This window comes from Drosophila yakuba, chromosome 2R (assembly GCF_016746365.2).
Source record: "Drosophila yakuba strain Tai18E2 chromosome 2R, Prin_Dyak_Tai18E2_2.1, whole genome shotgun sequence".
NCBI lineage: Eukaryota > Metazoa > Arthropoda > Insecta > Diptera > Drosophilidae > Drosophila > Drosophila yakuba.
Genome location: NC_052528.2, coordinates 15,227,039 through 15,245,568, shown reverse-complemented (window position 1 = coordinate 15,245,568; position 18,530 = coordinate 15,227,039). Strand labels below are relative to the sequence as shown.

The window sequence follows — 18,530 nt, the reverse complement described above, 5'->3', positions numbered from 1 at the left end:
ACATGGGGTGGCGGCCCTAAAAATGATGCTAATGACGGTGGTGATGCGGCATTGTTCGCGTGCGCAGACAGCTTGACATTCACCGCTTGCATTTCACTTGTTGCCCTGCAGCAGCTGTTCGTTCGGTGGAGAGTGAACGAGTGCAGTAGCATTATATTATCTTAGGAAGCTAAACTCCCAGCCAAACCCAACATAAAGGGACGCAGCCACAAACTTGCCACACAATTGGCAGATGTCAGCTTAAAGCCATTTGAAAAAGCAAATGTCTGACAAAGCTGCAACTAAAACTTTTTATGCCCCACTTTGCCTGGCCATTCACAAGTTGTACGTGGCAAATAAAAGTGCACCCGGGGACCGGCTGCGTATCGCTTGCCAAATGGGATAGACAACACTCCCTGCCCCTCCACCATCCCAGGATGCGAAATCCGAATCTGAGTTGGCCTGGAAACAGATTTAAGTATGCAGTTGTAAGCCATAAAATCAGCTTAATACTTCCGCTGAGCCACCAAATCTGAATTTATGGTCCACACAGGAAAGGCACGCAAAATGCAAGTTCAGTGGTGGAACTCGATTCGTGAGATACCTTAGCTCATAATTTTTATAGCATAATAAATTATTATACAAATAAATCAAAATTTAAGCAAATATTTAATATAATTTGTATATTTAAATGACAAATTATTACACTTTATAAATATTTTAATATACTGAATGTAAATCTATCATAAAAATCCCATAAATAGGGTACTTTCACAGCTTCAGCCTCAGTTTAAACACAAAATCTGAGTTCTAATGAGAAACAAAGTCATCTACTGGCTTACATAACATAGTAAGAGAGCACCCTGTGACACGATTCGACTGGCAGGTCAGATGGTCACGAGAACCTCTGTTGTTGTTTCACCTTTTGTTCACCTTTGACGGAACTCGAATCACGGCGACCTGCCATCCAGTTTGCTTTCTTTGCTCATTTGTCGCTCATTTGCCAGGGTTCCACATTCACATCCATATTCATATTCATATCAAGCAAAGTGAAAGTGCCTGATTAGCAGAAAAAAATAAAGAAATCAGCCAGCCGATGGGTGTATCGAGGCATAAGCATGTGGGTACAACTGAAATGACTGATTGCCTGGCCTCATGTCAGTGATTAGTGATTAGTGTTTATGCAAATGAGTTCTAAAGACTTGGCCCGGGCATAAATATAAATCAATGCTGAGGTCAGACCAACTCAAGTTACCTGGAGCGAGATGAGCAGCAGCCACAGGTGGACGAGGTTGCTCTTAGTGGCCCTGATTGTACTTTTGCATCATAGTGCCAGTGCCTTGGGTATTTATGATGAACATACATACGTAGTCCATTACCTAATGAATTTCTATGCAGCCAAACAGGTGACACTAAGACCCCTGGAATCAGCAGAGCTTCGAGCACTGGAGCACCCGGTTGCCAAGGGGCGATCGGTGGCCAGTGGCCTCACTGGATTTGTCCTGGGCTTGGGAAAGGCCCTCACTGGGGTCTTCATCTACGATGTCATTACGGCCAATATCACCGAACCGGAGGATACCAATACATCCTCAAACAGTGGTTCCTTTAGGGAAGTCTGCTTCAACACTGGCAGCTCTAATTCGGATATAACCTGCCTAGTTTACTATGCAAATAACGCAAACTAATATAATAAAATATAAATAGAAACAGAAATAAAGAAGAAATATCTTTTATAAATTGCCTTTTTTTGCCTTTTAAGTTTGAATAATCAAAACTAGTCTGAAATTTATATTTTTTTTGTTTGCAAACACTTTTAGTTTCATTGTGCCATTTTATTTTTTATAACTCTTTTTCGATCACCATATTGTCTGCGACACAAGCCCTTTTCAAACTCATTCTGTTTAATGGATCTGCCTAAAACCTGTTTTGGGGTCGTGGCGCTGTCAAGGGTCAAATGGTTTTATTTTCTGCGGAATTTGGGGGAATTTGCATATGCAAAGCTCGAAGAAACTTTCTTTGGCTTCTCGTCACAGATAAAAGTGAAGCATAACCCGTCGGCTGTTTCAGTTGGATTTCTACGCGATTACGCGAAAGATCGTCGAAAAGATGAAGTCGTTTGGGAACTTGACCTTTGGCCTGCTCGCCATCCTTATAGCCTGCCTTACTGTCGGCTTAGAGGGTGAGTGGTGAAAGTGGTTCTGTTTGAATATACCTACTTATTAACTCTGGAATTTAGTAACAAACTAATAAAGATACTTAAAGTCGATAAGTACAACGAATAAAACGTAATGTTAATAGAAGGTAAAAAACCATATCATGCTCTGGATTTTTAGCTCGTCGCCTTGCTCTGCGTCCACTGACTGGACGGGAACTGAGAAGGGCTCTTAGGGAATCCGGATTCGATGAGGATTCTGCAGCTGGCCGATCAGTGGCATCGGCTTTGACTGGACTCAGTGGTTTCGCCCTGGGCATCACAAAGGGCATTGGTGGCTCGATTCTGTTCGATGTGGTCACCTCGAACGTGACCATTGATTACATCACCAGTCTGCTGAACTCCACTGCCTCTTCATCGACCTCAAGCAGCAGTGGAACCGCCCAGGAGATCTGTTTCAATAGTCGCAGTGCCGACGGGGAGATCATTAACGGCAGGAGTAATGGCTACGATGATGACGCAGAAGCTAATGGCGAGTGGAGGCAAACTGGTAGTGGCGACACTGACACTGGAACTGGAACTGGCACAGACACTAACACTAACACTGGTACGATGACTACCCCCACTACCACCTCGGCTTCCAATGGCCTCACCTGCATTGTCCTAAGCAAGGAGGGATCCCGTCGCAGGCGTCAGCTGCGCATTCGTCCCGGAACCTTGAGATCTGTATATCCGGAACACCATCGGCAGACCCTGAGAAAGTACCGCAGGCATAGGGCATAGGGCATAGCCCTAGGCTAGACCTTACTTTAAGCTAACTTATTTATTGATTTCGATTAGTTTATTAAATTTTAATTGTTCCGCATTCCATGGGCCTGGGTGGGCTGCCTTCATTAATGGCCGAATGACTTGGGGAATATTGTGGATTGACACATTTATGATTTGCTGACATGCACTCTGGGTTTTTGCCCGAAAACATTTTACAGGGAACGTGAAGTCGCTGACGAGAAGCAAGCATTCATATGTGACACACACGCAGGCACTGAGAGAAAATGGGGCTTACATGGATGCGCAGATGGGGGTTAATGGCTTATTTTCATCTTAAGCTTATCAGTGCCTAAATTAACTTATTTCGTTGTATATCCCTAAGTTTTCTTACCTCTGATAAGGAATTTTCTTTCTGTTGTGTGAACATAAAAAACGTACATGTGTGTTTTTCTTGGTGCACCCATTTGCTGTGTCACGCATATCGCGGTGGCAGAATGGTTATTAATACAAACAGAAAGGCACGCAGCCTGCCACACCCACTCCAGGTCCCCCCTTTCCCCTTCCCGTCCCTTTACCCCCTTCCCAACGCCCTTGGTCCTTATGTAAACATTGAAATGTCATTGACGTCGAGGGCAGCCGCCCGGCCACATAAATCCTGCTTGGCCACAATTTATTAACTTTAACACTGGCCAATGTCAACGGCCTCCCCTGTGACCCGTCCCCCTCCCTTCGCCCCCCGCCACTTTACCTATTGATTTGGATGCGAAATTTATGTGGATAAAGGACCTCAAACGCCGGACTTCCTCCAGCGAACTATTAACTTTGAATCTTCTTTTAGGGCGAGTAAATTGCAGTGTTTATGTTATTGTCTGATCCTTGGTCCTGGAGGATGTGTCTGTCAGTGCCTAGGCAGGAATTGCATTAGGGACCATTTATTATTTATGCAAATGCGTAGAAGTTCTGTCATGGCCTGGAAAAGTGGCTCAGTGATTAAAGTGTGGCGAGTGTGTCTGCCAGTCGCAAACTATTTCTCGAAGAAAATCAAACTCAAATTACCATATCTCTGCCCCTTTAAAAGACCATTCAGACAATCTCTGTGCGTACATATGCTAGGAACAGTAGAACATCTATAAGAAGAACTGCAGTCAGAAGAAAAAATAAATATTAGGGAAAAAGTCGAACTTCGTTTTAGATGTGCGTGGTGATGAATGCAATTTAAGCTTTCATCATGGAATATTTAAATTACATTACATTCTTTAATAATATTTTAGTGATTATAAATTGACATCTAAACCTTATAATTGTGACTTAACTTTTATGGTAATGTAAAGTATATCTGTATTTATAAATCTGAATTCAACGTAAAATTCTGCAGCTTGGAAACACCACTGTGTGTTTGTATATTCATGAACGAATCAGCAGCAAACTACAATTATTGTGCACTTTAGTATCGCAGAGAAAGCCAGCCTAATGACCGAGGCCGTGACCCCAGAAGGGCAGTTGCTCCCCTAGAAATCCTCTAGCTGGAATTGCGTACTAAATGCGCTAAATTACTAACTAAATGCCGCAAGTGCCGCCCCTGGGCATGGCTAGAATTTCACAAATGAACGCCCTTTTCGGCTGTTGGTGGCATGGTGGTGGCGATGGAGGGGTGGGAAAATGGCCAGAGGCGTGCTTTTCCAAAAGCCGAAAAACTGAAGTCAAAGCAAAAGCAAAAACGAAAGCAAAAGCGAAAGCCGACAGTCGATGACATTTGAGCGATAAGAGAAACTGTTGTGTGGCTTAGTTGGTAGCACCCCCAGTGATTTTCTATACCATGTAATGGGGAGTTGGGGGGTCAGAGGTCGACCCTAGTGGTTGTTGCTGGCATTAAGTATGCAGGCGTGTGAATCGTGAAGGCGGCTATACAAATAGTAAATGCTAGCCGTCCTTCGAAGGCATCCACCAGTGCCGCACTTGCGTTTTTACAACATTGAAAATTGTTTTAAATGTTAATGCCGATGCTGTGGGGCTGATAATAAAATTGGCGTGGTGTGGGCGCGGTGTGCCAGAGTCAACAAATAATTGAGATGTTTTCCTGAGTGTCATTCGCACACGCACGCTTTTTTTTTATCCAGCACCACCACCCACCACACCTCCCTCAAAAGTCACCCAAAGTGGGTGGTGCTCCCCGGTGGACGAGAGAGTCAGCTGTTCAGAGTGCGCGCACTTGTGTTAAATTATGCGGGTTTGATTTTTATTGCACAGCCGCTCATTTCATTCTTTTCCCTTTTGTTTTTTCGCCATTTGTTTTCCGTGCCTTGGTTTCCTTTGTTTTATAGGTTTTCCCCCAAGGAGGAAGTTGGGCGCGTATGATAGCCACACCCACTGCCAAAATCAAAACCATCTCGAAAGTATAAACAAGTTGAAGGACCGCAGCGGAGTGACGAGCACGCGTGTGTGTGTGCGGCTGTAATTTGGTCATGCCTCGTTGCCCCAACGAGCTGTTGCTTGGCATTTCAATTAATGGCACTTGCCACCCTTGTATCTCCCATCCCATTCCGTCCCATCCCTTTCGCCCATCCTGCCCTCCAAGGGGTCAGCTCTTCCGACGCTGCACTCCTAATGAAGCCGTCTCCAGCTCCAGCTCCACCTCCAGCTCCACCTCCCGATCCATATCCATATCCAGTTCCAGTTCCAGTTTCAACAGGAAACCAGCCGCAACCCCATATCTGCCACGAAAATGAAGGTCTCGCCTCTTTTGGTTCGTTGTCAAAGGGCGTTGAGATATGTGTAAACACTTCAAGAAAACGATACCGTATTAAAAATGATCGAAGATTACAGTAATAGTTAGTTATAGCTTGCATTACTTTAGGTGCCAAGGATATATATCAATTATATCCTAATTATAATTACCTGGATGTGATCTATACTTTTTAAGGATATCTGGAGAGTAGTTTTACAGATTTCTTGATGATTAACTGAATGATTTTGTTTTAGCAAATAGTACAAATTAGTAGCTTTATCCTAATTATAATTATCTGGATGTGATCTATACTTTTTAAGGATATCTGGAGAGTAGTTTTACAGACTTCTTGATGATTAACTGAATGATTTTGTTTTAGCAAATAGTACAAATTGGTAGCTTTATCCTAATTATAATTATCTGGATGTGATCTATACTTTTTAAGGATATCTGGAGAGTAGTTTTACAGACTTCTTGATGATTAACTGAATGATTTTGTTTTAGCAAATAGTACAAATTAGTAGCTTTATTGTTTGACAAAATGCCTATTAATTTCTTTGCGTGCACGATTGCAACTCCGCGGTGACACGTGACCACAAGGACATTTGTTGAGCCTGAATGTGCCGCATCGCACGTCTTAATAGATTTTTGATTTGTTTGCCCACCCTCAGCTGGCAACTTAGCCTCCTTCCATTCCAAACCCGAACCCGGATTCATATCCGAATCCAAATCCAATTGTGCGGCGGGCGTGCGTCTCTGATTGGAATAATGATTTCGCAGGCGTAGATAGAACATAAACCTAGCCAGATTTGTTGAATTTTTTTGGGGAGTTACTTGTTTTTGTCAATATAGAAAATCAATAACGAGTATTTACCCACTGTTTTCGCAGCTACCGTTCGGTTAAATCAGACGAGGGTAATTCAATAAAGAAATCACACAGGATGGCAGGAATTAGGTAAGGCTCCACAAAGAAAAAAAAAACGAAGATTAAAAGCGAGACCTGAAAGTTTGTCTATTCTTTTTGGCTGGAAATGAACATCGGATATGGGATGGCATTGGGCAACATTTTACAAATTGTTTCAATTAAAAAGTTTACTGATTTTGCTTTTTCGCCTTTTACTTTATTTTTAAGCGGCTTGCGATTGACACGTGCCTCCACCGCCACGCCCCCCACAATTTCACGCCCCCTTTTCCGTTATCGAATTGAAGTAATCGCTTTTTGGGCGCGCTAATTGCGGCGACCTTGGTTGTGGTGGGTAGGGGGAGGGGTATTTATAAGTCCGCAAGTTGATTGCATAATATTGCCATAGCTGACCGAATCGCCCGACTTTGGGCACTGGGCCAGTCGTAAGCTGGGAAAGCCAAAAGCTGGGCGCCAATCAATTAAAAATAATCAAGCGGAAAAAGTTCTGGCCAATCTGCACAAATACATATTTCACAGTCGTTAATTAATTTAATTGATTTAAACGCTTCGGCTTGACCAATCGCAGGGGGTGGTGTTAGTGGTGGGTTGGGGGCTGCCTATCGAGTGCATTTGATCTGTTTGTTTGCACAAAATTAAATTGACTTGTAATTAAAAGTTTCGCAATTGATTGAAATTCTCGTGTGTGCTTTTCCTTTGTGTTCGGTGGGTGGCTGCGATGAGTCGCAATACTAAAACCGCTTAAGGCAACTCGCAGCAAATAAATAAAAAAAAAAAATAAAAAAAGGGTATGGGGGAAACACTGAAAAGTGCTAATTAGGAGCATTAATTAAAAATGCATTTTTTGCTGCTCAATTGAGCTGCAGAGAACGTGGAATGGAAACAGTTTTCACACACAGGACATTTTCTCTTAATTCCTGCGAAGTATAAGAGCGGATGTAGAAGATGTATAAGAGTACTCTTAACTGACCTATGACAGGATATTAGTACGCGGTTTCCTTATTGTTTAGCAGCTTAAATGGGAGTGGGCTTAATTAAATATTTCACTAAAAACAAAAAGCGAGTTTAATTTAATACAAAGTAGACACAAATTAACTTTTTATTTCTTTTTTGGGGTGTCCCTATATACATATATTAGCAAGAAAATCTTGAATTTATATTACAAAGTATCAAGAAGCTGCTCCAGTGGAAATAACTATTTAATATCTAATTTAATTAATGTTAGTCTGCACATGTGAAATTAGCTGAGATAGTCATACAATTATTAACAAGTACTTCAATGCAGTGGCAACAGTGCCTTACTACCACCTGCCATTGTAACTCGCCATAAACAAACAAAGCGTCTTAATGGCTCCACTCCAAAGTTGCTTGGTAATTTCGTGCTCCAATAATCCGACTGAAGAGAGCCTCCCTGCAAGATGGTGCTCTCTCTTAGTGAAAACGACCCGAGTGCCGAAGTCAGCCGAAGGCGAGGCGTTCGTTTTGTGGGCATAGACGCCCGACCACCGATTACCAGTCAGTTTCATCCTGCGACTCGAAGGCGAAGCACGCGTTTCTTGATTTATGTGCGCGGCTTGTAGTTTCCCCAGATAATTCCTGTTCAGATATAGTCTGTGTGGAGGGTTCAAAAAAAAAAAAAAACGAGTGGGCCTAATGAGTTTGGGCCTTCGTGTTAATGGCGAATTAATGACGGGCGATTAAAATGCAATAGCCACATGCATGGGGCGCCGTAATGAGCTGAACCGACCGACTGAGTACAGTGAAACAGTGCCATAAATTAGAGGGCCTCCAGAAAGTGTAGCCTACTTAGCGGCTTTTGGGCTTGCGATCTGTTTGAGAAGTGTTCGTAGACCGTTAAAACCTTTCACCCGCCCACAAAACAAAAAAAAGTTGTTGTGCAAAGCTCATTTCGCCGCAGATTAAAAATAAAAAAGAAAACCAAACCAAACCAAAGAAAAAAAGGGCAACACTCTCAGTGAACACGAACCAAAAATAGCGGGCCAAGCGGAGAAAGTACTTTCATTGCTCCCCAGGCAGAGCTTAACCGAGAGTTTTGCCGGGCTCTAATTTGACGGAATCGTTAGTTGACCAGTGACGTTCCACCACCAGTTTGGCCGGATTCGGATCGCGTGCCGACTACAAGCGTAATAACAATAAACTTGCGGATAACAACCACAGATACACAGATACAGCAGCAAAATGTCCCTGCCATCCAGAGCCAATTTCGGATTACTCAACTGGCTCATCGGCTGGCTGCTGCTGCTGTCGATGGTTTTGTTCAGAGGTGAGTTGTGCGTCGGGCTTTTTAATTAAATAATCCAATTTATTTTCATTTAATTTCTAATTAAATTTAATTTGTTTGCGCCGCGCTCTGGCTCCCTGCCCCCACCCCTTTAATTGCCACCATGCCCGTTGTAACCCCAAGATTTTCCTTTGTCGCCTAGGATTTCCCGTCTAATTTCCGGAAAACGAGCGAGTTTCGGGGGCTGGGGAAGCGGGAGAATGCGAATTGAAAATTCTTTAATTTTTGTGCTAAGAATTTTAATTTCGCTACAGCGGCGGCAAAAGTTTTTCCTTTTGTCTCTGGCGCAAGTCAAAAGGTGAAGCATTTAACGCCCATCGGTGTGTGACCCTTAAAAGTGGAGAACCAACCAAATGAAACATCATACAGAGGGAAAAACAACTTGTCTCAGCTTGCTTATAGAATACCTTTGTTTTTAATGCATATACAATACTTATATATATTTGTACACACACGCTTTGTTTCCCTTGAACAAGATGTTGTGCTCCTCAAAGCATTTTCATTCAACCTTAAGTCCATTTCGGTGCTCCCAGTTAGTTAGTTTTACTACAAGTCCAGTCTTCTATTATCTGCATTTCAAATTATTATTTGCAGAAAAAGACTCATACATTTAAGTACTCGGGCTATTTGATTTTCCGCGCAATAGTGACCCACTCCTGGCCAGAGTCCCAGTGTTCAGTGTCCATAGTGTGGGTCCTAGTCCTAGTTTCCCAGCCATCAAGGTTGGTCCACAGACCATCTGAAGGGCAGGAGGATGAATGGCGAATGGCCGCAGAGTGCGAATGCCACATGCAACGTGTGTGAGATGGCGAGTGTGGGATGGGCAAACGGTTTTATATAATAGTTTGCAACAGTGGGGCACAAGTCTCACTTTCAATGCATCAAATGAGAAGAGTGCGCGCAGAGATAGAAAATGTGGGAAAATAAAAAGTAAATATGAAAAATAACACATACTAACGAGCGGCAGACACTTGGAAAATGCTGTTGAAGCTTGGTCATGGCCAAAATGCTTCTGGCTGCAGTTGCTGTTGATGTTGTTGCTGCTTGTGCTGCAGCAGCAGCAGCTGCGTTGCATGTGGCATGTTGCAGTTGACACACGAAACTATTGCCATTGGGCTTGGCTTTTTGGTTTTTAGTTTTTCGGTTTTAGTCGACTGTTTGCTGGTTTTAAGTTTGCACTTTTTAGCTTTCAGCTAGCAATTTTCTACTTTCCGTTTTCAGCCCGCCGTTTGTCATCACTGAAAACAGCAAATTGCATTTTTATACAATTTTCCATCATTTGACTTGGCAGTTGTTCGTCTGGGCTTTGTAATTTTCAAATGAAATACTTTCCGAGTGCAATTCACTTTTGCACAAAATGTTTCCTTCGCCCTGCTTTCCTTTGACTTGGCTGCTTGGCTTCGCCTTCTGCCCGCCTATCTTGTTTGCCCATTGGCATCTGTCTGGCTATTTCATTTGGCTAAAAGCTACTTGAAGTTGGTTAAGCGCAGACAAACAGACGAAATAACAACTCATCTTGGCAATTGCAGAACCTGCGAAAAGGCAAGCAATCAAAAAAGATTCCTATCGAATTGCAGGACAGCATTTTTTGGTCTTAGTTTTATTTGATTTCTGACAAAGCTGGTGATTATAACTTGTTATGATTCTAATTTGAAATGCAAAATTGTACTTTAAAATTAAAATAAATGAATTCAAATTAATATGAGCATAAAGGGCTGGATAACAAGTCAAAAACTAACAGGTTGAAGTGATTTTTTAGCATGGAAAACAATCGGGCATATTTTAAGTGCCAATATTTTAAAGTTGAATTTGCATATTACTGATTATTTTTATTTAAAAAAAAAAAGTATATATGCATATTGGAATTTTTTGGAGGCAAGTTTTGCGGAACGTCGGCCGGCTGTTTGATTCTTTTTCTCAAATTAATTGACAGGGAAAAACGCGATAAATGCATGCGCATATTTCCATAATGAATTCATAAAACTTCCGATCGTGTCCTTTTGCGGGCTGGTGTTATTTGGTTTGCTGGTTTATTAATAAATAAATTCTGTCCTTGCGGTTTGGCCGTTCGTTTGTGTGTGTGCGTGTCACTCTGTATGCAATATTGCAGTTATTTGCACAGCTGTTTTGCCATTTAAGCCAAACAAACGATTTTGCCCTTTTTCACCAGCTTTTCACTATCTCCCATGTGCCGCGCTTTTTTTTCCCTCCCCATCCCGCCAGCCAGCCACTATTAAGTATTTTTGTAAATATTTTCCATGTCGCCGAAAAAGGGAAAACAAAATGAATCAATGGCAAAAAAATGATAATAGCCCACGTGATTTTCCATTGAGTACAGTTAATACAGAAGCAATGCCGATTTAACCAAAAAAAAAAAATATATATAATTGCATGCGGAGTTATTCGCCGTAGGCACATCATTCAGCGGTGTCAGACTGATGAATGAACCGAGGCATTGGCCCAGACAAACAGCCAGGAACACGCAATGCCAATCCATCCCACAGCCATCCCGAAACCATCCATTTCGTTCGCTATTATCCGATGAAAAACTCAGGCGGCGGCGCCTCGAAGTATGCAAAGCACATACTCAAGGGTTCGCAGGATCTGTTTGCCGGCGGGTGCAGGTTATTCACATACAGGCATCGGCGTGAAAACCCGCCGGATTCTTCGAGGCCAACAAACCAGATTTTTTTCGTTATCTTTTTTTTTTATGCGTATAAATATAAACATACTGTTTTTTTTGCTCCGAAAGCTGCTTGAAGAAAGAAACTTTGCCCGTTGTTGATTTTAATGGCATAAGGCTTTAGAGGAATTTGTGATGAATGTGTGGTTAAAAGTTTCACCGGAAGGGCTGTAGACTATGTGTTGCAGGAGATGTTTAGAGGAAAACTCAAAGGGCGTCATTAATCATTTAATAGACCAGGGACTTAATCTTAGGCATGGTCAGGGATTGCAGAAATCTGGAAGTCATTTATTAAAGTAATTTATTTACGTTACATATTTAAATTTTAATTGATGCATAAGACCTATTTAAAGCCTCGTTTAACATGATAAACTAAAATAAATGCCAAATCACGTGTTTAATAGAGCTTTGAATAGAAAACCATGAATAATTTTCTTTATTATACGAATAGTCTCATAAATAGTTCTTATATTTATAATTTGAGTTTAGGAAGCATGTCGTTGTCAAGCGAGTTTCAGTAGTTAAGCAATTAGGCTAAGTATTGTCAAATAGTTTCTTAATTAAGCGGCTGCCTCAAACTTTTTTTTCGGGCCAAAAGATGAAAAGTTGCGCAAGTCGTTGACAAGGAAAGTATATATTTTTTTTTAGCCAAATCCACAGCTTTTCCTATTATGATTCCGTTTCTAGGCAAGTCAAACCGACATTATTTTTTTACCGCTGCCTTCGTAACACTTATGGATTTGACATTTATATGACAGCCAAGGTTTTCCTGTGTGCAAGCTTGTTGTTTCTGTTGCTCAAGCCCCTTGAGTGAGTGTGTGTGTTTGTGCTTTGTTATTTTTTTAGGTTTTCGTCAGGAAAATATATAAATGAAAATTGTTTTTATTTTTCCTCAATGGAAGCGGGCGTTTCTCCATGGATTTGGCATCCATGTGCGTAGATACATACATGAGCATTATTTTTTGATTCACTTGGCACAGCGCTTTCTTGCAAACTCAACTATTTCGGTCACGTAACTTTGGAGCACAGTGGAGAAACCTGAATCAGCCAAGAAAGAGGAAAATTTATGCATTTGATTTCAACTAATTTTCAGAGTCCGAGCATGGTTTTGTTCTTCTTCTGCTGCTGCTTCTGTTTTGTTTATCGTTGGCCAAATTATATGCTGACATAAATTAGCCAAGAACTAGAGTGGTTTCTTTCTGGGCCTCGTTTTTACGACTGCCACAACAGCCTTGAGCCAGAAGGCGTGGCTATTAAAAAGCACTATTGAAAACTCTTTAGCAGCTGTGCTGTTCCCAGCTACCAGCTTTTAGCTCGATTTTAAAGCCTTTTGGCCAAAGTGCCAAACCAAATTGAACCAAAACACTCGCAGACAGACAGAGAGACAGACAAGTGTCGTAAAAAGGATATACAGGCTATAAGTTTCAAGAGCGGAGGGGGTCTGCGGCACCAAAGTTGTCGATAAATCCACAGGAGCACAATAAACCAGTTGCGCGGCTCTAAAAATCGTGTAGGCCTCAATGGTTTTGTCCCGAGGAAAATTCGTTTTATTAACACCGGGACACGTCACACGTGCTGGGGACGAAGTTTTCACCACCGCCGCTTTTGGAGCTGTTGCTGTTTTTTCCCGGGGCGTGCCGGTAACCTACATGAGATGTTGCCTTACTTTGAGCCGCCTTTCCTTGAGCCTCGGCCCTGTCTGAGCCGCTTTTATTAAAAATTCCTCACACAATCGAGCCAAGGTGGAGGGGGCCGGGGGTTTTTGGGGATACAGGGGTGTGCGGGTGTACGGGTGTAATGCTGACAGCACTGCTCTGGTTGCGAGATGCCGAAATAAGCATGTTTAAGGCAACCAACTAGCAGGAAACAACCAACAATTGTCTATGCTGCCGCTGGTGTTGCCTCTGGTGTTGCTGCCACTTCGTGCTTCCTCCGATGTAGCAGTTTTATTGCTTTGTCATTCCAACATATTTCACACAGACACATCAGCAGCGGCAAAAGACGTTGGCGCGGCATCGTCGACATTCGTCGCAGATCTCAGCCGCATTGGTAGCTTATCCTTTCGCCGTTGTATTTTCGGTGATATCCTGCTTAGTTGTGGGTATATGCAAGCGAAAGAGGTTGTAACTTTGCAATAGTTGGGCCAATTAAATTAGGTAAATTTATCTTGTATTTGTAAGCACTTTAACTTTTTATTTATTCGCTGTAAACTGCCATAAACTGCTGGTCATAAATTTCCAGACGAGTTTACAGAATAGTTAGTTAGCTTTTCAATAAATGGCGCATGCTGCCACAATTTATGATTTTAAAGTTTATCGATTGTGAATTTTCAACATAATAGTTATGCATTTGCAAAACACAAATATGACTTGATTGCGTTCAATTTATTTATGATAAAGAACATAAAACCAGCTCTTTGTTAAACTAATTGAGACATATGTTTTTACACTGGCAGGAATTTACTTAGGTGGTCTAGCAACTTTAAGGGGTATCAAATAGGCAACATTCTTAGTTTAAGTTTGCTCTACTTGTCCCTTATTTATTTGCTGTACATGTCTCTGCCTCAGTGGATTGTTATTGTTGCTGCAGCCCCAGTAATGTTGGTATTGTCAACAGCCTTTGGCGCCCAAAAGAAGGACTGACGCATTTCTCATGCGCTCGCGCGTGTCATATTTATTTATTTCGCAGGGAATTGTCCCTTTTTGGTTTTTTTTTTGTTGTGCCACACATACGAACAGTTTTCAATTGTGTTGATGTGTCATTTCCTTTTTTGAACTCTTATATAGTCAAAGCGTTTTTCATTTCCCGTTTCCTTAGCCATTGTTGGCCAAAAGTTTAGCACGCCTCTCCAGTTGATTTCGACTCCTTTGATATCCCGGGAGTGGGTGTGTGGGGCATCCGCTTTGAATTGATTTGCTCCACTTGGTGGAGCGGGCGTTTTGGGGGTGGGCGAATACAGCCCACTTAATTAAACCAGCCAAAGGGCGGAAAACGCTGGCGGGCCAAAAACTTCACCCGTTTATCCAGCTGCGAACACGAATTGACAGCCAACTAACATTTATGGGCGCTTGTCATGTTCTACATTTTTATGGCTCGGTCTCGACAATTATGCGCATTTGCTTTTCCTGAAAAGCGGAACTCACTCACACACATACACTCGTTCCAAAAAATAAAAAATATAAAAAAGGAATTAATGAAAATACAAGCAAGCAGCCAACCAACAACTGTTCCATATTTGGTTCACTGAACTCAAGCATTTGCCTTAATTTTGTGGTGTCCTTTGGCGAAAAATGAGAACCAAAACGGTGGGCTAACTTTGCTACCTCAAGGCGACTCTCTGCTTACTCTTCAAAATGCTACTTTGAGTTTGGCAACTATAATTTGTTCATTTTCGACTTCGGTTTTAGCGAAGAATTTGTAGAGGTTGACAAATATACTTTTTTTTTTTAATTTTGTATATATTTTTTGGTAGGCCTCCTAGATCTGAATACACCTTTTCCGAGGGTATCGACCTGCAGTGCTTGTGAATATGCAACATCGGCGGCACTGCAACTGCGTGCAGCTGTGTGTGCTGTGAGTGCAGCGTGTGCTGTGTGTATTCGAGTGCATTGGCAAGTGGCCAACAGTGGTAAAAACAACAACATCGTAACAATTGGGCTGTTGGTGGGCTGTTTAAAACAGCAGAAAGCAATTAAACTTGGTCACGAAAAAAAAGGCGAGCGAAAGACGCTGCGTATACGTAATAAATGATGGCGAAAAGTAGGCAAAGGTTGCCACAGCACGAAACATTCTGCAGCTCCAAATGCCGAGAGTTATCAGTCGAGGGTATGAGGCAGTCTGAAGCAATTACAACTTTTGTTTGCACCAACAAGAGATTGAGGGGCAAACTTTTTCTGCACTGCCAGCTCGATGACCCCGAAAATTTGCCCAATTCTTTGCCAGCCCATAAACATTTGAATTTCATTTCGTGTTACCCCCGGCTATATGGGCTATTTGGGCTATATAGGCTATATCGGCTATATGCCAGCGTTCTTTCTCATTGACATTCATGGCCGCCCATCTATTGAACTTTTAAGGCGCGCTCGCTGGCAAAATGTGCGTTTGCTTTTATGTGCGTTTCGCTTGTTGTCGCCCGGCATTTTATGCACTTGGCCATTTTGTTTGCCGGGTGTTTTGGGCCATCACGCTGCCTGGTCGCAGTAATTAAGCCGCCTCGATGGCTGATCAAAATGGCATCGCTCGCAGACATTTTCAGTCCCGCCTGAACGCGACAATTTGTTGGTCTCTTTATTTTTGTATACCTTTTTTTTTTCTTTTTTTGTTGTTGTCGTTGGCATTTTTGGGCAATGTTTGTTTTGGCTGAATTCCCATAACGGCTGGCCATTTTTTGTTGGGTTTTCTCTCTCGTTTGCGGTTCTCGTGAATATTAAGCTACAATACGTGGCAGTTTTGGCGGCTTTGTTATCTGAAACTGCTGTGCTTTGACAGCTCTCTGAATAATTCCGAAAAAATGGAGCTAACCATTTAAAAAAATGAACAACTCAGCCGGTTGTGCGTGTAATTAAAGCATGCCCCGAAAAGGAAATGGCTTTTATCACATTGGCCAACGTCCAATGTCTGCGGCAGAGCCTGCAAATTATTAGAATAAATATTGGCAGGACGGTGCAAATATGGAATGTTGCCGCCTGACTTTTAATATTAATTGCACAAACAACTAATGACCTAGGCGAACGCTTGGCCGTAGGCGTCTTTGCTTTTGCCAGGACCTCAATTTGGTTTCAATTTGTTGCCACGCATTCCGGCCATCTCCGACACAGTTCGGCCACAATAAATTACGGCATTAAATAAAGTTTGTCAAAAGGAATACGGAATAGAGAATACATACTTGGGAAGAATGCTTTACTACGCATGGAGCAGCTCCTCCGCCCACCAGCTGCTCTCAATCTGATTATCCCTTGGGTCCGATGGCCCGATGGGCGTCGCTGGATGTGTGAGTGTGCGTGCGGCCTGAAAAATTGCACAATTTCCAAATACACAGGACACACACTTACAAATTGGGGCACATATGTTAAATTTCACAGGGCCCAGCGGCTGCACGGAAGGCAGGGCGTCCGGCTACGTGCGGACATTAGATGGCTCTCCCAGGACGACCTCCGGTTCGTTGGGATCCCCCTAGTCCAGGACGTCCAGTGCGTAGGATGGATTTGATAATTTGCTGGCCGGGCCATAAGCAAAGCTTAGCTAAAAGCCGAGCGAATGGCCTACTTCCCTGCCCTGAAACGGCCTATGATGTACAGCCCGTGCTGTATGTGTGTGTGCCAGCCTTTCTGTCCAAACTTTGAGCGACAATCTAAAATAATTTCAGCTTCAGCTGACCAAGTGGATAGTGTGGGAGTTGCCCCTTTTGCTAAATGGTTGTCCTTGTTCATGTAGCACTTAAGCCGCATTCCATTATCAGAGCCCAGAATTGTCTACATGTGTTGTTGGCACAAACCACTCGCAGGAATAGGGTTTCCCCTATGGAAGTGGTTTTAATTATATTTTGGTTTGATTTCGGAATGTGTGATTAAGAGTGCCACGAGGTCTTCAAATAAAGCAAAAGTCATACACTGCATTCGGAATTGGTGTGAAATTCGAAAATCCAACAGAATACTCAACACATCGTAACATGCTCATGACTTTGTTGGGTGCCACATGGCGTTTGCTTAATGTTTGGTTGCAATACTGCGCAGCAAAGGAGAAGGAGAAGAAGACGCAGGCAATTGCTATTAGTCCTGTTGCAGGAGTCCTGGATGCAATACCTTTCGTACACTGAGAAAAAAGTTGACATGATGAAGCATTAGGAACTTATGAAATAAAATCAAGTAATACAAATAATTAGATGGAGTCATTTGTGCAACAATCATATTTTCCATTGCGTACTTTTGTACATATTCTTCAGTAATTGTAATGTTTCGTAGGACATACACCATAATTGTCATACCTGTTCTTCAAATTATTACAAAAGTGCCAAAAAAAGAGCTTTAAATCATATTCAAGATGTGCATATCATGAACCAAGGCTGCATCAGCCCAGAACTTAATACCTCAGTTTGGCCAGTGCCTTGTGCTCTGTGCATACGCCACAATGGCTGCTGAGGAGAAATCTGCAAAGAAATGACAGGACTGTAGGGCAGCAGGAGCTGTCAGCTCCTTTTTGACTCGTATGTGTAGTTATTAATTTTACTGCAACGACTACGTTGCCTGCCGCCATTGGGCATCTGAGAGATGGTGGGACTTTAGACGCAGTTACAGTTTCATATCCCCTGCAGGTCCTTGCATTCGGTAGTTCTGTTCTTGCTGCTGTTTGCTGCCATGGTCGCAATTATTTTTAATTATTTCTGCTGGCAACCACAAGCTTGTTGCAGGTGCAGCTGCAGCTGCAGTTGGAGCTGGAGCTGGATCAGCTCTGATGTATGCTGCGAAAGTTGTCAGGCAGTTAATAAGCTGACTCTTTTGTGGTAGTTGGTAGTTGGTAGTAGCTCAGTAGCTGCTGCAGCCGAGAGGCAATTTGCAGTTGGCTTAACATGCCTCGATGGCTGTTGGTTTTATGTTCTTCTGGCTGCAGTTGATTCTGGCCTTAAAGTTAGTTTCTGTGTGCGTGTGCAAACATTTGCTAAGCAAATGTTGACAGACTCTCTTTATTTCTCATTCGTTCGTCCCCCCTTTTTTTTGTAGTTATTTTTCTTTTTGCTAGCAAAGCAGAGAGAGTCACACTCATGGGTGGATCATTTAATAACCTTTTGAAATAAAAATCCAATATGGGACCGCAGACTAATCCCACTTTGGCTTTTAGCTGCCACAAAAGTCGCTTAATGTGCGGGCCGGGAGTCAAGTTGAGTTGAGTTCGCTGACAGCTTTTGCAGCAGCAAAAGTTTTGCATACTTTTCGGCGCATTATATATTAATGATACATTTTACCAACTGTCTGGGTCCGCGGGGGGTGCTGCCAAAACTGGAAG

At 42.5% G+C, this 18,530-nt stretch overlaps 3 protein-coding genes across 3 annotated transcripts in view; all 3 read left to right on the top strand.

Annotated features, from left to right (window-relative positions):
- The first annotated feature begins 1,170 nt into the window (after window positions 1–1,170).
- Window positions 1,171–1,664, top strand: LOC6530754. Its single transcript, XM_002091608.3, has 2 exons — window positions 1,171–1,323; window positions 1,378–1,664. Exons 1-2 carry the CDS (start codon window positions 1,245–1,247, stop codon window positions 1,662–1,664), a joined length of 366 nt encoding a protein of 121 aa, XP_002091644.3. The 5' UTR covers window positions 1,171–1,244.
- A 373-nt stretch (window positions 1,665–2,037) lies between these two features.
- On the top strand, window positions 2,038–2,996 carry LOC6530753. The gene is made up of 2 exons (XM_002091607.4): window positions 2,038–2,158; window positions 2,313–2,996. The coding sequence occupies exons 1-2, from the start codon at window positions 2,086–2,088 to the stop codon at window positions 2,912–2,914; spliced, it is 675 nt and encodes a 224-aa protein (XP_002091643.1). The 5' UTR covers window positions 2,038–2,085; the 3' UTR covers window positions 2,915–2,996.
- Window positions 2,997–8,070: 5,074 nt separating this feature from the next.
- Window positions 8,071–18,530, top strand: part of LOC6530750 (zwei Ig domain protein zig-8) — a 48,112-nt gene continuing 37,652 nt past the window's right edge. Inside the window, exon 1 of the mRNA XM_002091604.4 lies at window positions 8,071–8,830. Coding sequence (XP_002091640.1) covers window positions 8,746–8,830 — 85 coding nt within the window. The 5' untranslated portion in view covers window positions 8,071–8,745. The remainder of the gene's footprint in view (window positions 8,831–18,530) is intronic.

Excerpts from the sequence above, each read along its gene's own strand:
- LOC6530753 (XM_002091607.4), top strand. The coding sequence starts at position 2,086 with ATGAAGTCGTTTGGGAACTTGACCTTTGGCCTGCTCGCCATCCTTATA. Across the intron at positions 2,159-2,312 it reads CCTTACTGTCGGCTTAGAGG|CTCGTCGCCTTGCTCTGCGT; the intron begins GTGAGTGGTGAA and ends CTGGATTTTTAG.
- LOC6530754 (XM_002091608.3), top strand. The coding sequence starts at position 1,245 with ATGAGCAGCAGCCACAGGTGGACGAGGTTGCTCTTAGTGGCCCTGATT. Across the intron at positions 1,324-1,377 it reads TCATAGTGCCAGTGCCTTGG|CCAAACAGGTGACACTAAGA; the intron begins GTATTTATGATG and ends ATTTCTATGCAG.